This window comes from Nesoenas mayeri (assembly GCF_963082525.1).
Source record: "Nesoenas mayeri genome assembly, chromosome: Z".
Classification (NCBI taxonomy): Eukaryota; Metazoa; Chordata; class Aves; order Columbiformes; family Columbidae; genus Nesoenas; species Nesoenas mayeri.
The window spans coordinates 15,832,261-15,853,848 of record NC_137542.1 but is presented as its reverse complement, the minus strand read 5'-3'; the positions used below and the strand labels follow the sequence as shown (position 1 = coordinate 15,853,848).

Genomic DNA, 21,588 nt, shown 5'->3' with positions numbered 1-21,588 from the left:
GAGGGAAGGAAGGAAGGAAGAAAGGAGGGAAAGAAGGAGGGAGGGAGGGAGGGAGGGAAGGAAGGAAGGAAGGAAGGAAGGAAGGAAGGAAGGAAGGAAGGAAGGAAGGAAAGAAGGAAGGAAGGAAGGAGGGAAGGAAGGAAGGAGGGAGGGAAGGAGGGAGGGAAGGAGGGAGGGAGGGAGGGAAGGAGGGAAGGAGGGAAGGAAGGAAGGAAGGAAGGAAGGAAGGAAGGAAGGAAGGCAGGCTATTTTTTGTGAAAGAAAGAAAGAAAAGAGTAATCCTCATAAGAGTTCAATTGCTGAGGCAGAACTGCACATTAAAGGGCAAAGGAAACAGTTCACAAAGATTTGGTAATGTATTTTTTACCTCACTGTTACTGTTTCTGCAAAGTGCATGAACGGATTCAGAAATCTCCGAGCTGTTTGAGACACAATAGTATTTGAGAACTTTTTTTGGCAAATGTATTTTCCTGTAGGAATAATTTATTAGTTTTCAGTTGTTTTATGGTAAAAAAGGTGTTCCCCTCTTTTCTACTGGGGATAAAGGCACTCATGTATTATGATCAATACCAAAATGTTAATAAAATACAGTTCCTACTCCCAATGGTTTGCTATTAAAGAATGGTGTGTAGGTAGAAGAGCAGATGGCAGAGAGCATAGTCTTGCAGTGAGACAAATGTGAAAAAAATGTTAGAGAATGGTTTGTTCAGACACATTTGCATGCAAATAATTGTTATACACAACTGACGTAGATAACCAGATTTTATATCCATTCTTTATAAACCACGTGATGTTATTCTCTCCTCTGCCGTAGACATACTGCAACACAGTACAAATTTTGAATATATCTAAAGTACGTGGTCCTTTAAATTAGCTTTTTACAATTGTTAAGGGCATACTTACAGTTCTGCTTCACATAGGTGAATTAATATGAATTCTTTTTGAGCTTTGCTTCCAAATGGATTATGTATATGCTGTGAAAATTTGAGATTTTAATTAAAAGCTTACCCTGGTTTTATTTTTTGCATTTAACCTCCTCAGTGCTATTCAAATACCTGTCACTTTGGCACTTTATCTGTGTCAGCATCTTACTTACTTGTCACTGTAAACATATCTATGTAAGCATATCTGGGATCAGGGCCTGATTTATTTGCTGGAATGACTGGATTACATTTGGTTAGTGAATGGCTTAATTCCAAGTTATCTCTGTACAATAATCTTTGTTTCTCAATAATTACTTCCATTTTGTCCATGGTATGAACAAGGCATTAAAAGCCTATGTGAGACAGACTGCCATGCAACATAAGAGAAATCAGAAGGGGCACGTGCAGCAGTGAGCAGACATCAGCAGAGGTCTTCTGTGGGCTCACCTGGGATTTTTGTTTCCTAACAGAGACAGCATTCAATGTTGAGGACTCTGCTAGGGAAATTGGACAGTGGCCTTTATTCCATCACTGTTCCAATAGTTACTGAAGTTGTTAATATCTCAAAACCATCCCAGACACAGTCTTGAGCTTGTCATACTGAATTCATTTATTGGTGCTCATATCCAGTTCCCTTCTCCATGCTGTTTATATCATACAAAGTCATAGGAGAAGGATAGTACTAGAAAGAAATTCGTAAAGCTTTTAAACACTTAGCACTTGATACAGGAACAGCTTCCTCAGTATTTATAGGGGTAGGATACATCTCCCAGTGGTCTCAGAAACAGAAGCATAGCAGGGAAGAAGGCAATGTGATGTTGAATAGTCTCTTAGATTTTTATGAAAAAGGAAGCACCTGTGTCTATGCTCCTATTCCAAAAAAAAAAAAACCCATCAAAACTACAAAAGACTTCATTCATTCCAGAAATATCCTTTTCTTTTAGTCCAGGGCTTCAGTAGTTCAATCTTTTTAAGTCTGCATAAAGTGTTTGAGGTTTTTTTTAATAATATCTCCTTTTGGAAAGAGTGTATGTATCTTCCTATGGAGATGAGCTGCATTTAAGCAGGCTTCTTCCTATTCACCAAGGAGATGTAGAGTTGATCCCATAAGTAGTGGGTGAATTCTGATGATCACCTTGTGCAAAGTTAGTATTTCTCTAAAAAAAGTATTGATATCTACCACTGAAGTAGATTACTTTTAATAGAGAATTATAAAAATTGCTATGCTGAGGCAGAACAGATATTTATCTGGTTACTCTTGCCATGGTCGTCAAAAATAGATGCAGTTCCAGATTTCTATTGAATATCAATAGTAATGGGGAAGTAAAAACAACTCCTTTCTTGATCACGGGAACTGATGGCTAGACCACTTGGACAAAGTCCAAATTCAGAGTCCAAATTCAAAGTCCAAAACCAGAAGAAACTCATCTCTCATGTGAATATGACACATGTATCTGACATATAAACTTTCCCTAAATCCTTGCACTTTCTTCACAGCCCTGGGTCACTGACGTCTCAGTTGTATGAGATCTTACCTTGCCTTCCTCTGCATCTCCTCCGGAGGAAACCAAAGGCCTGTTAGCATACTTTGCACCTTCGGAGTGCTCCACACAGCTGCTCCACAATCTGCCTCTCTGCTTATGGATGGGGAGAGCTATGACTAAATATTCCCATACTTACTTCCACATGTCTCTTCACAGGAAATGTCTCCTTCTTATCACTATTAACCTCAGTTTGTGAGAGCAGGAAGCACTGTGATAAGCATGAATCCCACTGAGCTTTGAATTTCACATAAAGAGCGCTAGGATTTCAAATGAAAGCAATGACAAGATCAGGTGAAATATAGTCCTAGCAATGCCCTGGGGCAGAAGAGATGTAAGAATGTATGATATATAAGCTAGCGTGATCTTTAGACTGTCCAATTTTTTGGTGACATGTGAGTGAGTTAGTTGTTCACTCTCCAGCACAGAGCTCATAAATGCGAGACAGTAAAATGTAACAATGACACAGTACTGTTTTTAAATAGGGCTTGTAAAAAGACCATTAACATTTTTTGAAAAATTGAAGTTATAGTTTTCCCAGATTCATTCCAATAAATGTGGGACATTCAGAGCAGAATGATTTGTCATACTCATGGATTTTGTCCCCCAAAATAGTTAAAGTGCATTTATCTCACTGGGTATCCTAAATGTGAGTGCCAGAACGGTACCAATAAATTCAGCAATAAATTCAGCATTAGAATATCAATATTTAATGACTTGAATATTTGTCTTTCCAATTAGGAAATAGGAATTCTCTGTAGAAATGAAAGATTTCTATCTTTGCTAATTAGTGTGTTACAGAGATGTACATGAGCAGAATGTGTGTTGAATAGAGTTAACCCCAGTGTTACAGAAGTCTTGGGAGGCACTGAAATTTCTGGATAGGTTGAGAAAACTTATCAAATCATATTTTGAAAATAATGATAATGTTCTGAAGGGCCTGGGTACACAAACAGGCTTTATGTCCACACAACTCTTGTGATACACAGATTTATCGGGCTGCCTAGATTTGCCGTCTCACTTCTGGGATATTAAGAGGCCACAGAAGTATGGTTATTTCACTCACTAAAACTTTCCAATATGACAGTGTCAGAAATTCCAGTGGCACATGAATGAATTTTAAATTTAATGGGTTCTAGTTCATAGTTTTGAGATATTATTGGTCTGGACAAATTAATGTGTTCTTTAAAAGAAGTCTCCACTTCTCATAGTTTTCCCTCTTTCTGTAGCCTCTCTTTACTTTTTGACATAAAATGACAACATGAAGTTTTGCTGGCAACTGAGAAACCTGATTTAGCTAGGCTGAAACTATTTTGCCGGGTTGGTCAGGTCTGTTCTCAGAAATTTGTGGCCCCAGATCATATCTTTGGATGCAAGCTAACATGCCTTTATTTGCTGAGTTAACCTCACCCAGCAAAGTAACACTTTATGGAAGCAGGCAAGCAAGTTCGCCTTGTGCTGAAAGGACCCGATCATTTATGTAAGTAGAAAAATTTGAAGTATATTTGTTTACACTCTGCTTGGAGAGCAGAGCTATAGTTCTTGCTAGCAGGCATCGCATGACACAGATGTGAGTGGTTCTAATGAACAGCTAGTGAAAGGGGCCTTCATTCCTCTCATGTTTACCACCTCCCCAAAAAAATCCTCTTAGACGTGCATACTTTTTCTGTTCCAACTTCTGGTTATAGGAGAAGGAGGCAGAAAAGACAGGAAAAAGTAAATGGAGAACATGGGCATGCTGGTTCATCCAGGTCAGCATTCTCTGGGCACCCATTCCATGAGCCAGGCATAGAGCTGGGAGTACTTTCTAGCATCATTCCATACCTTTCCTTCCTGTCTCCATTCAGAACATTACTGAGGTTGCTGCCTCTTCAGAAATGCTGACCTAACTAACTCTCACAGCAGCATGTGACCTACATTCTAATTCACACCTCAGTTTAAATACAGTTGGCAAAGCTCCCACGGGCTTTATAGGTGGAAGATCGTGTTCTAACGCCTGTTTACATTACAGTCTAATGGGCTTCTGTTTTTTGAGGGCCTTTCTGTTAGTGGTGTGGAAAGGGAAGCAGAATTATAGCACTTCTAGTCATTATAATAAGAGGTGTGAAAGGGAAGGCATGCCCGACAGGCAGTAGGAGATCATCACACAGCATGGGCAAGGTCATGGAGAAACTATAGTGTTCAACTGGGAGAATCAAGAGAAGGAATGGGCTGTTCTGGTTAAGCATCAGAACAGGCTTGTGCTTCTCTACTTCACCACAAACACCAATTAGAAAGACTTGGAAGTGGTTTAAGTAGAGTTGTGGTGAAATAGAAAGCTATTAGTTACCATTGAAATCCAGAAATGGTTGTGAAAGAGTTGAGAATAAAGAAAATCAACAGTTTGGGGTTCTTACCATATTTAACAAATCCTTTTTTTCAGATTTTTAAAATTCTTTCATAATTCTTAGGCTTAATTGGTCCAAAAGCTTGTCTTTTGACTGCCTTGTAAGCACCTATTTCATTGCTTATTTGAAAATGGATGGGAATTTCTTTGCTTATTTACTCCATGCACTTTTGCCTTCCCGCAGTGGATGATACGGTGGTTGCTATCCCTTATGGAAGCAGGCAAGTTCGCCTTGTGCTGAAAGGACCCGATCATTTATGTAAGTAGAAAAATTTGAAGTATATTTGTTTAAGAAAGCCTTGCTAACCCACGGTGCTCTGTTTACACTGTGGTGTCTGGTTTCCCTCTCTCAGATCACTGATTTCAACACAAGGATGAGTCCTGCCCTCAGAAGCTCTCCTTGGACCCAGTTACACCAGTGGTACACACTTATTTCAAAGCAGAGCTTAGCTAGCATTGCAGAATCCTTTTCCTCACCACAATTTTTCGGTCGTTTCTGTTTGCTTATCCTTTGGTTGGCTCATTTGGTGCCAAGTGCTTTTGTTTAAAATTAATAAAATATATCCCACTGAGTGAAGAAATATTGAGGACAGTAAAGGATAGCTTCCCTGTAACCGAGCTTAGCCATCAAGCTGCTCATGACTTTAACACTTTCCTGTTATGATAATCTCTTTCACTCCCGTAGATACATGCACACGTGCATGTACACACACAAATCATGGTCTGAAGATTAGAAACAGCATGCCCAAGTCAAACCGTGCTCCTTAGTAGTGATATTGTTGCTAGCCTGTCACTTGGTGGTTATAACACTTCCCTGCTTCATCTGACAAGGGAGCTGCATATCCCAGCAGCTGTGTACCCTTCTTCTCTGGAAGAAGAGTATTCAGTATTTGAGAATACACTAGGAGAGCTGAAGTCAAATCTATTTATTTCCTGAATAGGAGCTCCCTGATTCCCTCTCTCTTACCTTCCAATGCAATAGCTACTCAAAAGCTGCTCCTTTTTACATCAGCAGCAAATGAATGCTGGAATGTTGGTAAATGGGATTCACTGTCAGAAAATCCACAGACTGTACTGCATAACCTCTCGGAAGCACAAGTTATTGTTAGATAAGTGGGGCTCCCTTTCTACTTTTTAAAAAGGTAATAGGACTTCCCTGCAGCATGGACAGTGTAAATACTAATATTAGTGTCAGCAAGGAGGTAGAACACCAAATCATTCCTACTCTCTCCAGATTTCCTTTGCCTAAAGAACTTATACCAAGTGGCAAAAGAAAAGGTGATTTATTGGTCCTCTTCCATAGCTTATTGCTTGTGTTGAGAAAACAGTGGGCATGCCATAACCTTTTAATGGTTCTTTAGATTTAGAGCTGTGAATACAGACCAGCAAATTATAGGTTATAAACTAAGAAAAAAACATATTATGTTTTTCTTAAGAGTTCAAATGCTGCCTGTACTTCGGTTTTAAGTGGTCCTTCGAGTATTCCTAAGCTGCTCCACTATGCTTGTTATTACTTTCCCAGTAAATGATTTTCGCTCTTCCTTTCCTCTCCTGTCTTCTTTCCCATATATGTGTTCTTTTCCAACACAGAAAAAAAAAATCGTGCTTTGATTATTTTTTCAGAGAAATTGAGCTATAAAACAGCTTAGACAGAAATTAGATTTTAGCAGGAGAAACTCATCTAAAGCTGTCTTCACTCAGGCCATATCACATTTCAGGACAAAAAGATTTGAATCAGAGGGGTCTGCCTGAATCAACTGCTCTCTGTAAAAATGAAAAAGTCCAAATACATCTCTTGTTTATTTCAGATGTCCATGAATCTTTCTGTTCACCCATCACAGGATTTTATATGCATATGAGCTACAGTCAGTTGGAGGGGAGGGAGTATTTTGTTCTGTGTATTTTGGTTGTGGGAGAAGTCAACAGGAGGACAATTACATATACACAAGTCTTAAAACCGTCTTTATCCCTGATGCATGCAGCCTTGTCCAGAAGTTAATATGTTGCCAAGTCCATCACAAAGGAAGAGACTAGTCTCACTGAAAACCAAGGAATTCATTAACACAGGGCAAACTCTTAGTGTACTGCAACTTCCTTCATGAATTAATTCCTATGACCCATCTTGCTAAGCAGTCTAATTACTGCAATTATCTTTTCTTCTCCTAATTAACAGCTTAATACATGCTCATAAAAACATTTCTACCATTTACTGTCTCTGAAAGCATTATTCCATCACAGATTAATAGTATGTCCCCAGCTAATTCAGATTTTACCTTAGCTGTCTTTCTGTTTGAGATAAGATTTTGTGCATAATTTCACAAATACATGTGAAAGGATTATAGCTTTGCAATCCTTAATGATGAAGGGCATTGACACTTTGAAATAAATACAAGAAACAGTTTACTGGTGAATGTGCTATAAAGCAAAACCTGAAGTTGGTCAGGAGTCTAGCTAGATGATGCAATAGATCTACTTTCTGACTGTTGATTTACATTTAATACATAATTTAATATGTTTACTATAATTTTACAATTGGAAGTAACTGATACCAAACAGTATCTGGATTAGTGCCCACTTTTTTGTGAGCTGTAAGTGCAGAGGGAGCCAGAGGGAGAGCTCAGGAGTGTTCAGGACTCACCATCCCTTCCTATTCCACCTGGGTGGATCAGACTGCTTCTGGAGAGGAGGCAGGATTGCTCTCAAACTAATCTTTCTTTCCTGGATGTCTTGCTTTCAGTTAATTGTCTACCACAGCACCATGTGGTTAGTGACCCACCTTTGAACTCAAAGAAGGAACAACAACTTTACAAAGCCAGCACTCATGGGGGAAGGTCTGAGTCATGCTCTGCATAGGAGCGTGACTTACTGAGAGTGAGTTAAATGACAGCAAATACGCCTAACTAGAAATGGATTAATATGTCTGGAAAAGAGTAAAAACATGACCTATGGGTGAGGAGGTGAATGCAGAGCTAAAAATCCAAGGGTTGAACAAAGCCAAAAAGCAGATGGAGAAAAAAGAAAAGGAATGTATGAGAATGTGAACAAACTGTGGAAAATAACAAAAAAGTTGCAGTATCACTAATTTGGGAGGCAAGTCTGCACCACCACTGTTTTGTGTTGGTTTTCTTTTTCTGCTCTCACTTACTTCAAATAATAATGTTCCAGTTTCCTGTTAATTTGTTTTCATTTGTCAGATTTGGAAACCAAGACTCTCCAAGGTGTGAAGAGTGAAAACAGCCTCAGCTCCACAGGTTCCTTCGTTGTGGACAATTCTAGTGTTGATTTCCAGAAGTTTCCTGACAAGGAGATACTAAGAATATCTGGGCCTCTCACAGCAGACTTCACTATCAAGGTGAGGATCACTGGTTGTAGACGTCTTAGGGCAACATAAAGTAAGACAAGATGCATTAGAAAGATGAGAGTGATTTTTCTAGATGTTAATTTTCAAGTAGAGATTTACCACAAAGCCTAATCCAGGCTAGTTCTTGGGCTCTACATTAAATTTTTTACGGTCAAATATCTGATGAAAGCCTAATTGGACACTTCTTGGAAGACTGAGTTTATATCAAGAAAGACATACCCAGTATGTGCCTTCAAGAGAAAATACGAACTCATCACAAGAAAGGCAGATTACTTTCTGCCTGTGCTGCTGAGATACCTATAAATCAAGAACATTCAGCTTGCTTTGCCTCTGATGAGCACAAAGAAAGAAAGTCTGTATATTTGGCCTGTAATCTGTGAGGTTTATACTAACGTAATTTCACAGAACGGAGTGGAGAATGAGGTCCCCAAGCTCCAAAATAAGTGGGATGACTTTCCTTGAGAAGTCATGGTGTCATTTTGAAGTTCTGCTTTGTGTTGCACGGGCAATAAGAATAAAATTGTTTCCTCCCATTAGAGCATTTCTATTCTTCCAGGTAATATAAAACACATTGCTGGAAGCAATGCATACATTCTGTAGGAAAACACACATACAAAAATGAACATTTGGGAATCACAATAAAATAAATCCTTTTCCAGTAGGTCCAAGCAACTTGAAGGATTTCAGCTGTAAAACTGTAAAACCTGTATCATGTCCAGGACTACATAAATTTTTCACCATGGGCCCCAGAGGCAGATGACATTTGCTTTAACCTAGAGCTGATGGCAGCTAGAAGTTTGAACAATGAACTGGAAAATGCAATGAGTTATTATGTTGGGTTAAGCTGAGCTGGGCTGGAATGGGTTATCTTGGGAAACAGCAGAGCCCTGTAGACTGTCCCCTGCTCATCTGGAGTGTTAGCAGCACTAAAAGCAAGCTGAAATTATCAGGACTGGTTCACAAGGAGAAGCCTGACCTGAAGAATGCGTTCCTTCGTCTTTGAAGGTCAGAATGAAAATTCCTTAATAAAACAGATGCTGCTCAACTCAAAATGTCTAAAACACTTTTACCTGTATTACGAATGATATCCAGATGATGAGCATCAGCACAATGTAAACAGTATTGCTCATTTGGCATTATTTGTTCTGTCTATGGATTAAAAGCAGCCTTATTAGTTAGGACATCCCTGTCGGGGACAGCTGGCCATGTAGACCAGTGGCCCTGAAATGATAACGGGAGGGTTGGACTGTGTTCTGGGTATTACCATAGTTATCTTTTATGACAGGGAAAATACCGCTACCTATAGATGTTTGCATTTCTTTCTCTATTAAAGCAAGGGACGAAGTGCTGGTTCAACCAAAGATAGTCCCCCGCTTGTATAATGACTGTCTGGACAATATGAGTGTACAAACTGGCTATGAATGGGCAGAACAGACTCTGCTGAGTTGAGACTGAAATATTTTAATAGTTCCTTCTATGCGTTTCCAATTTTTGAATGTCCTAATAGCATGGCTTGGCAGGTGTTAATTTATTGGCATATCTGTTGTCTTAATTGGATAAGGCACAAAGAAAACCGCTGTTCACAATTGTGGTATCTTTTCTGAGGTTAGCATCAGATTTTGCCTTGAATCAGACACTTAAAAATTCCTTGCATTTGAATCACAGTTTGTTTTTTAATAAACAGCTATGGAAGCTACTCTAGGTATTGCTTCATGCAACAAGGATATTATGCTATACTATTTAATTATTTTTCTTACAAAATTTATTGTCTTCTGGATATTTCATTTGTTAGATTTTGTTGGATATAGGAGTGCACATACAAATAAGGATAATGCAGACATACCAAAATGCATGCATACTTCTCAGTTAAGTCAGACTTGGCAACTGCTTTCCATGCTTACTATAGCCATTACTGTTTTGCATTTAGCTTGTGAAGGTAAAGTACTTTTCTTTAAAAAATCAGACAAAAGACTTCTCTGTGGTATTAGCAAGTTTTCCTTACAAAGCGGAATCGATTTGGGTATAAAGATTTACTTTCCTGGGAAAAGGCAGGTTTTATGAAAACAGATCTAAATGAACTTGTAGCAGAACTCTAGTTTTATGACCATTGTCTCCAGAATGACTGTTATAATCCTTTTCAATTGACCCTGTATGCTCTTATTCAAAGGGTCAAGTTAGACACCTGGATATAATTCAGAAGTAGAAGCTCAGTGTGGAAGCTGATATTTAAGTTTCTTTATTGGTGACATGGAGTGCTTTAAAAGTGCAAGAAGAAACCTCATACTTTTGCTCTAGGAGGTGAATTGTATAATTGCTAGATTTCTTTACTTTGTAATAGTCAGTGGTACGTTCCTCATGTGCTTAAACTCCTGGCAATCTTTTCACAAGATATGTAATTGGCAAAAATAATACAATAAAACAGCTCTCTTTTTTAAAAGTGAAGATGTTATCACAAAATGGGAGAAGAACTGGAGTTTTTAATCTTCTTATTTTTTACATTCATAGTTCAAGAGTTACAAATGTCCATTATAACTTTAAATGTTTGAAAGGCAGGAGGCCTCAAAAAGATGATAGCAAACTTAAATTCCACTTGAATTTTTCTTCCTAACTTCTGAGGATTTCCCCATTGTAATGTTTTTAATACAAAATTCTGATTCACATGAATAGAAATACCTTTTTCCTAAGAGAAAAGAAGTGTCACGTTTGATAAATTCCTAGTGAAATGAAGGTCATTTTCACCTGGAAATTTTTCTGGCTGACACTGTGATCTAGGGAACAGAGCAATAATAATACACAGGGTGACTTTTCTTTATTGGCAGAGCTGCCACTGATGTGCTGTCACGCATTCACCTATATGTGCTAAAAAATCTCCCTTGTCGATATTGTTGATTTCAGGCAGAAAATAGAGAAACTCGGAGTGACCAGTTGGTGTCACACATCTGCACTTCTTTGAGCAGGACGAATCAATACTGTCAGATGGGGTCTACACCTGATAATGTAGTGCTAACAGTCATCACTGGTCAACTGTTTAAAGCAGTCAGCACCACAAATATGAACCACCTGAGTTACAGGCTTATTGAAACAGCCAGAAGGGACTGCCAGGGAAGGGTTAGGCCTGGCAAAACACAGCCTGTCGGGGTTTGTTTTACAGGCTGTGGTTTTCACATAGCCAGGGCCCTAGCCCTGTGGCTCAGATGTGAAGCAGCAAAGACCAGTGGGTTTAAAGCAAGGTCTAGTAAAGGGTGTTGTCCAGGCTTGAGACTGGTTTGGAGGAGAAACCACTGTCAGCCTAGATCTAGACTAGACAAAGTTTATGTTGTTTTTCAACCCCTGGTATCAAGATGAAAGTTTGTTGATAGGGTCTGCATGGGATCAACAGCTTTGCATCGGGGATGTATAGAGTTGGATCAGATAAATGTTTGTCTGGAGGCTGACAGAGGTATTTGGAATAGGATTGGATTTGTATTGATGTTGTCTTCTGTAGTGCTAGGGCTGACAAGCTTTGATTAAGGGCTGCTGCTAGAAGAGACTGCCTGCCTATTTGTTTGTGCTGGTGGCTGGGGGTACTGTTGGCTGATTTAGAAATGGTACAGACCAGGTTCCCTTGAGCAGAGTTACTGCTGAGATTAGGATTTTGGCCTCTAGTTGTCCAAAAAGTCATAAAATAGAGAGCAAAACTGGATGCTGAGTTACACAGAGCACTATAGCTAGCCAGACAACTATTATCTCAGTTGCGATCTAGCACTGGCAGAAACTGCTGGTGAGAGAAATGTATTTGATTAGAGTCCAGGTTAAGAAAAGAAAATGAGGTTGGAGGTTAGCCTAGACTTCCTGGGACTTGCAAGGGCATGCAGGAGATAATGCGTGTTCAGGCATCTGGCAGAGAGGTTGATGGGCCTTGTCAGTCTAGGGCCAGGACTGGATTAAATAATTGCTGTTGAATCAAGAGCAATATTCATTTACCTTGTGGAATGAAATAAGAAATCACTTCAATACTTACTTTAGGGCAGAGGCCAAAAGATGCAAATCTGCTCTAGCTTCAAGGACCTACTGTTTATGGCTGGCTTATTGTTGGATTTTAGAAATATTACCATAGGAGGACTGGGGTGATGACAGTAAGGGTCTGCTGTGTAGTTTAGTCCTGATGCTGGCAAAGGTTTCTAGAGGAGATTATGCCTCATATTTGGGAGAAGGCTGCAGGTCACACAGGAAGTGGTGAAGGATCTAGACTTGGAAGCACTGGTAGATTAAGTTTAGGATGGTGCTCCTGGGAACAGATGAGCTAGAATTAAGGCTGAGCACACAGAAATAGTGAGAGTTAAAGTTTAGTTGTGATTGAGCCAAGTTTTGTGTTATCAAAGTCGAATGATCAAAACACTTTGCTTAATCTAGAAGAGACCATTGGAGTATAGTCCCTTTGTCTTACTGAGGTTACTTTTGTAGAGGACAGATTGGATTTAACTGAAAGGGTTTCTGTAACCTGGTCTGTATCATTAGCTGTTAGCAACCTACGTTTGCATTCCATATATACATATATATATATATATATATATATATATAAAATATATATATATGTTAGCAATGGTTGTATAACCCATTCTGATTTCCCAATTTCAAAAAACTATGCAGTTATTGTAACAGTCTCTAGGTCAAGTTCACAAGTTGACCAGCTTGAAAGAGACCCAATCATTATTTATCTTGACTAGATCTTGTGACAAGTTCAGAAGGATTCTACCTTTTTTCTCATATTTTGGCACTTTTTATTCTGTTCAATATAAATTATTTCCATTAATAGTTATGAGAACACAAGCATTCTCCTAATGAGCATATTCTGTCTAAGTACATTGGAACTGCTGTACTAGGTCAAGCAAAAAATCTGCTTCAGTCAGGTTTCTGTTTCAGAGAAGAACTGGTTTCAGATACTGAAGGAGAGAGTGCAAGGTTATCATCGGCTTGTAGAACCTCCTTCTTGATACCTGTGTTGCATTTGGACTATTGTGTTTAATGACTCAAATGAGTCACATGATTTCTGTGGCTGATTTAGAGGCTGAATTTAGAAGCAATGGAGGGAGCTGTCTTCCATGTAAAGGCAGCCCCAAAAGCAAGCTGATCCAAAACAGAACCATCACAACCAAGGGAAATGAGTGCAGAAGTGGACAGTAGGTGTGTTCCCTGGAGCCAGAAAGCAGAGCTCTTTTCAGCATTCCAAGGGAAATAAAGTCAAGCACAGAGGAGTCATGGTGTAGTGCTGTATTAGACCATATGCTTGAAAGCCTTCAGTATCTCTCATGATTTACAGGTTTTGTACTTGTTATGTTATTTTAAATAAACTTGTAAAATTATTTTCCCAAGAAAATGCCTGGCTCTTATTCCTCCTTCATGAACAAATTATGAGCAACAGCAAATCTCTTGCACATTATTATTCTTTTTCAGTGTGAAGTATCACTACATACAAATATTATAGGAATATTAAAAAGCACTCTAAGTAGAGAAAGGAAAGCATCATACAAAAAACTTCGGTTTTACTGACACGAATGCACAAAATTATGTATGCCACTGAAGATAGTTCTTAATACTCCCTTTCCCAGTTTCTTTGTACGTTACTTAGAAGACTTCAAGTTTGAATTCTCATTAATAAATCAAACCAATGACTGGGGACTTGGCACTTGGAGAAAGCGTTTGTAGTAATGTGGAAACTTATTAGACCTTATTAGAACTTTTTAAATAAGCATAGTGACATGGAGCTCCATGACATATATATACAATATACCAGGTCAGATTTCATAAGACAAAACATAGTACGTGACAATAATTCCCTTTCCCTGTCCCCATTTTGGGTCACACACACAAAAGAAAGGAATCGTGTCTTTCCTCCTCCACCAAACACATGGTTTCATACAAGGAGAACATCTTATCAAATACATTTTTCATGGTTTAACCCTGCAATTTACATTGATGATTGCTTGGTTATCACTGCTGTTTATAAACTACTGATTAAAATTCAGAGCTGCTCAAGTAAGCTTAGTGCAGTTTTGTAGGCCAGGCCATTGTGTTCTTAAGTGAGCACAAAAAAACCAAAAAGGTTCAGGCATATGCTGCCAAAATCAGTCACGGAATGGTTAGGCTTTGAGGAATGTTGCATGTGTCTTTGTTTTTGTGTGAACCATCAGATTTAGGGCTATATGAAAACCAGCACAATACGAAGTTAGACTCAGAGGTTACAGTCTCTTGGTCACAGGACAGATCAGAATAATTCAAAAAGATTATGCTTCTATTGCATTCAAATTTTGAGGTCTGTTATTTCTGTTCAGCTTTCTGTAGATATCCCCAAAATCAATCCTGCATTTTGCCAATCCCAGCCATTTGCAAAATTAATTTGAAAAAGCAAGGTAGCAGCAAAGGGTACATCTGTTTCTAGTGACTGTAGGGGATAGTCTACGGACTCTACTTTTAACCAACTCTGTATAAAACTGGTGATATCATCTTGGGTCTTACAAAGTGGTGAGGGATGCTCTAATGTTCTGACTACTTCAAATTCCTCTGAAACCTAAAGGAACGCAGGGATGATCTCTGGGGTTTTGCAATGTACAAATGCAGGGCTGAGTGCTCTGTGAGTTCTGATTGATTCTGCTGTCTGCTATCTACTACATTTAGATAGAGTTTTACCTGCAAACAGAAGGAATGATTACCATTTTTTTCTGGTACAGTGAGCTAAGCATACAAAACACACTGTGTGTTAGAGGACTAACTAAAGATCCTCACTTGAGAATCTCCTTGACCATCTCACTTGACTGTCTCCTTCTGAAGCTCTGGCATTTCTCACAGCTAGCAGGGTGTTGCAAATACTGCAAGGGTAAAACCATACTCCAGAGCTGAGTATTTCAATGTGTAGAAGTTGGCCCTCTGCAGCAAAACCAGGACATTTCTTAAAGCATTTAGCTATCAAGTCTCACTGAGAGTTTTGCAACGCTCAAGCAGCCACTGATATTTTCCCCTGGATCAAGATCTTAGCTTTAGCAAACTGTCAAACAAAATCAAAAAGAAATTTTTATTCTGTGAAATCATCATATATTGTTCCTCTTCTGCTTACAGTACTCCTTGAAAAAATAAACTGTACTTTGCCTGCTTCTTTCATTTGCTTGTTTTGTATGATTTCAGCTCATGGCTGTGGCTCATTGTAATTCTTTCCCACCTATGTTGTTATCAGGTCTGTGACTTCCACATTAGGTTGGAAAAGACATACATCTGTCTTTTCTCTTTGTCAAAACAGACAGATAATTGTGCAGACATGCAGGAATAGTCTGCAGGGAGATGAACTCTTCTGTCTTCCTGACTTTTCTTTTTTTTTTAATGTGAACTCTTTTTCCTCTCCTTCCTTTTATAGTAGGCTGTGTGTGAGCTCTTGGTGTGTTCTTTATGATTCACTGAAGACCGTACTGCTGAGTAGATCTTCTGAGTTTAAGAATCACTGACGAAGCTTAAAAAACAAAGAGTAAGAGCAAAATTCTCCCCAGTGAAAGCTTTTTCTTCACATTCAGTTGAGAAACCTCCCCTAATGGCTTCCAGCACAATAGAACGTTTTTCCCAGGAGTGCAGGAGGCTTTCATGAGCCCAGAAAGACCCCTCTGAAGTGTGTGATTAATGCACCATCCCCACACAAGGAATTAGATATCCTGTTTCTAACACATAGCCTCAAATGGTATTAATCCATGCAAAAGGCCTCCTGTTTGCTGAAGAAGCTGTATTGCTACAGCTGTATTTCTTTTTCCTGTTGGGAATTTACATCACTGTTTACTCTAATTAGAAAAGGGCAGCCTTAGTCTCGGTGGGCCAGATCTCTTACAGCCATCAACATATTCTGCAGTATTTTCATCTTTCTCCTTCTTTTCAATATATACTTTGATTTGTAATCATGTTTTTGTCTATCTACAGGGGAAAACAAAACAAATAACCTAGATTACATTGTTCAGCTCAATTTGTCATATTTTTGCTTCTGTTTCACAATCTACTCTTTGACAGTATCCCTTGGTGTTTGGAGAGACAGAAAAGAAAGGCAGGTTGAAAAAAGATGTTTCTAAAACAGGGCAACTTGTTAAAAACATAGGAAAATAATAAGGGGGCAGTGATGAAACATTTAAGCTGTCTGAAGAAAAAGAGAGATAAAAAGAGAGAGAGAGAACAGTGAGGGATTGCTCCTGAGAGTAGGAGTACTGTCTAGGAGAAAGTTTTGGTTTTTTCTGGTTGAGATTTGTCATTTTTCACTTTTGTGATAGCATCATGTCACTGATGCAGAGATGCCTAGGCAAGACTGATGCAATGTCCTAGGACAAATAATCAAATAGCAGACTCTTTTAGTAACAGTATTGTTGTTCTTCCCTTGCCAGCTGTTTGTGCAAAGGCCTAGAAGTAAGGACAAGGGATGTCCTGCAGAGATTTTGAAGTCCCCATTACCATATTAATCATCACAGCTACCAAACAGGAAAGATTTTGTTCCTGGGTCATGTGCAAGTGGTGATGCTCTAGCAGTATGAATGTCTCTTTTCTTACTGCGCTCCTTGCACTACAAACTCCTGTTAACATGGGAAATCCATTCAGCACAAATAGTACTGGAAACATAGTGAAGCTCAGGTGGTTTAAAAGTTGGCACTACTTGTAGGCTCTAAAGAGTGTTTTCCAAACATGCACTCAGATCCAGCCAAAAGTCCACGCCTATGACTGAAAGGAGCATTTTTTGAAGCCAAAATAACGTAAGCAGAAAGATGGTTTATAATAATGACAGTACCACAAAGAAGAATTAGAAAGAGGCCTCAGCTTAGAAACAAAATATCTTGAAGTAGAATTTTTGTACTTTTGTATTTCTCACAGCGCAGCTTCCCATTTTCTACTCTGGACTATCTAATATATTATACATGGTCTCAGAAGGTGTTTGAGAAATATTAAAGATCTAAAATCCATGTCAATATCACAGGGACAGCAGGTAATGGTAAGTAATTTTCTGATGGAATAAAGATAAGTCTATACCCTCTGTCCCCATAAAATTATTCAGTAGAACTAACCATGCAATTACTGTGCATTCGTTATTTCAGAACATGGTCTCAGACTGGTCAGAAATGCCACTGATTGTGCCCAGATATTTATTTGACTGTGTTTTGCAGCCAAGATTTTGCCTCCAATCTATGCTCTGTTTTATTCATTTAATTTTCCTATTGCAAAGTATCTCAGATATTTCATGTAGCTGCAAGACGTTTCAAAGCTGCAAGACACATGTGACAGAATGCTTCTTCCCCATGCTTATGCCAGGTTCACTCTTTGACGTTATATCTTTTTCAGATCCGCTATGCTGGTGCTGCTGACAGTTCAGTTCAGTTTATATTCTATCAGCCTATCGTTCACCGATGGAGGGAAACTGATTTTTTCCCTTGTTCAGCATCCTGTGGAGGAGGTAATGAATTACCACTGTATTCCAGAAACAGTTGTCTGCATACAGGATCTGTCCCAACTTCTGCACTGATATTTGGACCTTTAAAATGGGCAAAATCTGAAAATGAAAATAGTTACATCTAGCTGTAGGGAGTGAGTGATGTAGTAACAGTAGTAGTAGCCTGTAGATTTTTTAGCATTGTACGAAGCTCTGCACATAAGTTACATTTTGATATCCACAAAATGCATTTAATGTTGCAGCTGTCAAACATAAGGGCTGATGAGATGTGGGCACCTTTGGAATCACAATATGTCTCCATTTGTCCCATCTCCACCACCGGCTTTACACTCTGAACTGAAATTGAGTATACAAGCCTTGGTGACCAAGAAACCATAGCCTTTGTATTTTCTTTCTCCTCTAGGCCTCTGAATTTTTATTTGACCACACTGGCTATCATAGGTGTCCCACTACATGTGATTTAACTTCTTGTTTTCAATCTGGTCTGTAAAACAGTAGCTGTTATGTCCAAAGGACTGATATTTTCAGTTCACTTTTGACCAAACCAGATCTTAAATACACTTCACAGAGAAAGAGGAAGAGCACCACATTACATATTATTTCTCCCACTGTATATTGCAGGTTATCAACTGACATCTGCTGAATGTTTTGATCTGAGAAGCAACCGAGTAGTAGCAGATCAATACTGTCACTATTATCCCGAAAATATCAAGCCAAAGCCAAAACTTCAAGAATGTAATCTGGATCCTTGTCCTGCAAGGTCAGTCACCTCTAGTTTTAAAAGAGGATGGGTTCTAAAGGAGTAAGATAAAGCAGGAAAAAATTGTGTTGCTATTGCTTACAGTCTCATTCAGACTACCTAATTTAACCTCTTTTTCCTCCCGAGGATGCACTGTGTAGATAAAGACCTCTGTTTAGCACCTCAACATTGCAAGACTGATTTGAAATGGTTGTTTCTTCCCCACAAATTGTGTTCTGACTCATTAAACATTACAAAATGTGAGAAAACAAATTGTTCACGATACCATCCCATGATCAACATATGTCTCTTGATTGTTAGTGAGATGGAAAGAATTCACTTGGGTAAAAATGTTGGAAAATCTTTGTCATTACAACTAGAGGCATTATTTTTATAGGTTTTTTTTACATTTTTTCCTTAATAAAAAGCTTACTTGCAGTCATGGTAGCTTGTAAGAATGTAAAGCAGAGATTTTTTCTAATTACCAATACCTTTCAGCCCCTCACAAAAGACCCCTCTCTGCTCCCATGTTGAGCATTCTTCCTTAGAAGATTAATAGTGAAAATGCTAAAATCACAAGGTCAGATTTCCCATGTATAAGAAAAGGAAAAAAATCACAAAAAGGAGCAGTTCTTTGTTTCACTGATTCCACTGAATTTCAGTGGAAGACACTCTGCAGCCACTCATAAACCACAAGCATTTATTTGTGTAATCTAAACCTTTTGGTCCTCTTATGTGGCTTTACCAAATCATGGTTTAGTGCAGCCTAGCAGGCATGCATGCAAGGATACCCTAAAGACATTCATTTACCTGCTTCCTTGCCTTTAAACTAGTTTTGTGCGAAGTTTGATAAAGCAAGTTTAAGTAATTGTCACCTAAAAAAGTCACTGTGGCCCTTCAGATTGCTGGGGGTTGCCACAGAAGAAAGATGTCCTAACCCATAAAGAAGGATGCCTTAGGGATCTATGGGACTACATATCCACCCAACTGAGGATGATTGCTTCTCAAACCAGGTATAGCAGCTTTAGACAAGCTAGGTATTATCAGAGCATAACAAATCACTCCAAACTCAAGATAGTTTTTACCTCTTCTAGAAAGTTTTCATTAAAGTTCAATGACTTTTCATAACTGAAGTTAACACTTAGGGTTCTTTGTCATTAAAGATACATTTACCCAGAGTGTATGGCAATTTATATTCCTTGTTCTAATAAACACATCTTTAGTGGCAATTCTGTTTATAAATAATTAAAAGCCAGAAATGTTCTCATACATTTTTAAATCTGAAGTGAAAATCTCCCAGAATTAAAAAGTGGAAATATCAAATCTCAAAATCCAACATTATCTCAGCTGTATTGTATATTCTTTAAGTTACATATTTTATAGTGTATTTCACTAGGATGTTTTAACAAAATAATATTAATCAGTTAGCTTCACTAGAACTCTGTGAAAAGTATTTCCTGTTAAGCTTGTATTCAGAAGTGCTTTTTCAACTGCTTTCACACAATGCAACAAGACCATTTTTTCCTTTAACAATAGTCTGCCAGGTTCAGTATCTGACTTACATTGCTCTAGTACGTTCCACAAAAAAACATATGTAATTTGTCAGGTTACTTAAATACATCAACAGTTACAACTAGAAACCTTAGTATAATAAAGTTCTTGTATTTTTTCCTCAGTGAGTTTCTCAGATCAAAAACTGTTTCTTTGAATTCTTCTTTGAATTATTTGAGACAAACATCAGTAAAGTGGAGGCCAGGTATAATCAAGTAAGAGATCTAAACATGAACATTTCAGAAAAAGGATTGCTGAAAGGTGTGGAGCAATATGGAACCTGTCTTTTAGATTCACCTCTCACAATACCGATAAGACGTATCTGCCTTATTTTTTTTTTAAAGCCTAAGCTGCTGGGTATTTTTAAATACAGTTCTGAGTCAAATATGTAATTTGCCTGTGGAATTTGTATTATGGATATTTTCCATACTTTTCCTAATAATTTTAAATGACATATTCCCAAATGGAAAGACAGATGACTGTGTGGTACATGGGAGGAAAGAGAGAGAAAAAACAGCTAGGCAGATGTCAGGAAGCAATTTTTGTTTCATATAAGACATAACAAGGCAAAGTTGTTGATATAAAGACCCTGAGGGAAGGGAGAGTCATTGAGAAGTCCCAGGGTACAGGCAGTAACAGAGAGGAATTGGCTTTCTGGAAACATCCTCATGGAATGCCAAATTGCAAATGATTATTTTCAAAAGTGCTTTTGTAAAGAATTCAAGAATCAACATCTCAGACAGAAAACCAGAGGAAATCTGTGGTAACTTCTGGAATCTCAGTGCTTTCTTACGGTCAGGAAGAGGGTAGGTGAAGCAGAACAATGGGGTCAGGAGCAGGATCAAGGAGGGCATCTTGGCTCTGCAATGTCTTTGCTGTGTGGGAGCTGCTCAGCTCCAATGGTATAAAATGAAGATGTTCATTTTTCCTGGCAAACTCGTTTCCAGTGAGGCATAGCTGATTAGTGGTTGCTGACTGGTCCTATGGTGTGTCAATGAGCACCACAGAAAATTATTGTGGAAGACCACAGTGGTGCTGAATAAAGCAACTGAGAGGGGTTACTGTAGGAGAGCTTACACTAAAATTTTCAGCAAAGGGCAGGCTGAAAGTAAAGTTTAAATGAATACCAGGAGTATCATGTGGGCCTGCAATTAGTTGCCTGTGTAGGGATAGTGCATAGAAACACTTTATTGTGCTTATTATGGCAATAATTAGCAGTATGGGTGGCATCATGAGTAGCAAAAAAAAGCCTAGTCCGAAGGAACATGGAAAACAAAAACTTTTCTTTCTGCAAACCCAGGTTCTCCCATACTCACAGAATAAGCACTGTGTGGAAGACTAATTATCAAACATACATGATTTTTACATGTTCCTTTTCTGGCTTATGTAAATGTGGCCTGCCCAGCTAGGTGAGACTGATAATCAGTGTCTTGCAGGATAGATTATGTGTCATGGCACCAAGTCCCTTTTTGTCTCTACTTACTATCAATGCTCTGTCTGGCCCTTACATCAGCCCTCTTTAGGGTCTATCTCCTGCCTTAGAAAGACAGAAACAAAAGAACAGTTCATTTACAGTCCATTAAGATTTTGCAACAGTCCACATTTGACTGGCAAATATATGTATAATATCTGCTGATGTGAATAGTAC

The 21,588-nt window shown here is 38.6% G+C and overlaps 1 protein-coding gene across 1 annotated transcript in view; it reads left to right on the top strand.

Annotated features, from left to right (window-relative positions):
* Window positions 1-21,588, top strand: part of ADAMTSL1 (ADAMTS like 1) — a gene marked incomplete at both ends in the record, with an annotated part of 188,679 nt that overhangs the window by 59,153 nt on the left and 107,938 nt on the right. Inside the window, 4 exons of the mRNA XM_080362499.1 lie at window positions 5,035-5,109; window positions 8,045-8,202; window positions 17,542-17,653; window positions 18,272-18,410. Coding sequence (XP_080218625.1) covers window positions 5,035-5,109; window positions 8,045-8,202; window positions 17,542-17,653; window positions 18,272-18,410 — 484 coding nt within the window. The remainder of the gene's footprint in view (window positions 1-5,034; window positions 5,110-8,044; window positions 8,203-17,541; window positions 17,654-18,271; window positions 18,411-21,588) is intronic.